The sequence below is a fragment of the Guillardia theta genome, assembly GCF_000315625.1.
Source record: "Guillardia theta CCMP2712 unplaced genomic scaffold GUITHscaffold_245, whole genome shotgun sequence".
In the NCBI taxonomy this organism is placed as follows: Eukaryota; class Cryptophyceae; order Pyrenomonadales; family Geminigeraceae; genus Guillardia; species Guillardia theta.
Genome location: NW_005434431.1, coordinates 23,802 through 24,745, shown reverse-complemented (window position 1 = coordinate 24,745; position 944 = coordinate 23,802). Strand labels below are relative to the sequence as shown.

At 46.3% G+C, this 944-nt stretch overlaps 1 protein-coding gene across 1 annotated transcript; it reads right to left on the bottom strand.

Annotated features, from left to right (window-relative positions):
• Positions 1–558: 558 nt before the first annotated feature.
• Positions 559–777, bottom strand: GUITHDRAFT_62571 (hypothetical protein; the record flags this gene model as incomplete). The annotated part of the gene is made up of 1 exon (XM_005819088.1): positions 559–777. A coding segment is annotated over one exon (219 nt), but the record flags the coding sequence as incomplete, so codon positions are not given.
• Between the last annotated feature and the right edge of the window lie 167 nt (positions 778–944).

Sequence of the window (944 nt, the reverse complement as noted above, 5' to 3'; positions counted from 1 at the left end):
GTTATTCAAACGCACTGTTAAGCGGCTCAGCGACTGAAGTTCACTATCAGACGCGTGACAAGCGACATGTCTCTGAGAAGTGAGTTCTCTTCCACACATACGACACAGATCGTATTTCTCGCGTATATGCATTGCGGCATCTCTATGTTCTTCCGCGCTGAGTGCAACGGAAGTATACTTCCACCCTCTCACCTTTGTGATCACGTGTTTCTTCATCTGGTGCAAAGTCTCATTCCTTTCCCAAGACTTCAAATCATGCGGTATCGCGGGGGTTTCTGGGGCTATCAATTTTTGGGTTACCCCCATGATTCGGCGAATGGTCCCTTCAAGTGCTGTCCAAATGCGTTTATCCACGTTCTTCGATCTGCCCACGTATACCTGTCCGTTGGGATATAACAAGATGTATACTCCGCTCGTACCGGGGAGGAGTTGAGGATACTCGATGGGCTTTTTGTTTATCTCTTCATCCTCGCTTTCTTCACTCGACTCACTACTTTTGACCTTTTCATCATCCATCTCATCATTACGCTGTTCGTATGAGCCCCATTTTCGTGAGAAGCACTCTGAAGCGAAATGCCCAGGCTTCCCACAATTGAAGCACTCCACAGTCTCCGTCCGCCTTCTCTTGTTAGCATAGCACTCGCTGGCAAAGTGTCCGGTTTTTCCGCATTGAAAACATGTTCTTCTATTCGAGGTGACGCTCCATTCTGAGACCGCATAACGGGAATTCGTCCAACACTCCGGGGCAATGTGCCCCCACCTCCCACAGTGATAACACACCACTGAGCTCATGCTGCTCTTCCTGTCCTATGCTTGACTGTCAGTCAAGTTTTTACATTCAAGAGGAAATGAAAAAGAAATAAAAATTTAGTCCGCCCGAAATATCTCTCGATACAAACAATATTCTTTATAGAAAACCTTTTTAACCTTTATACGACAAAAGG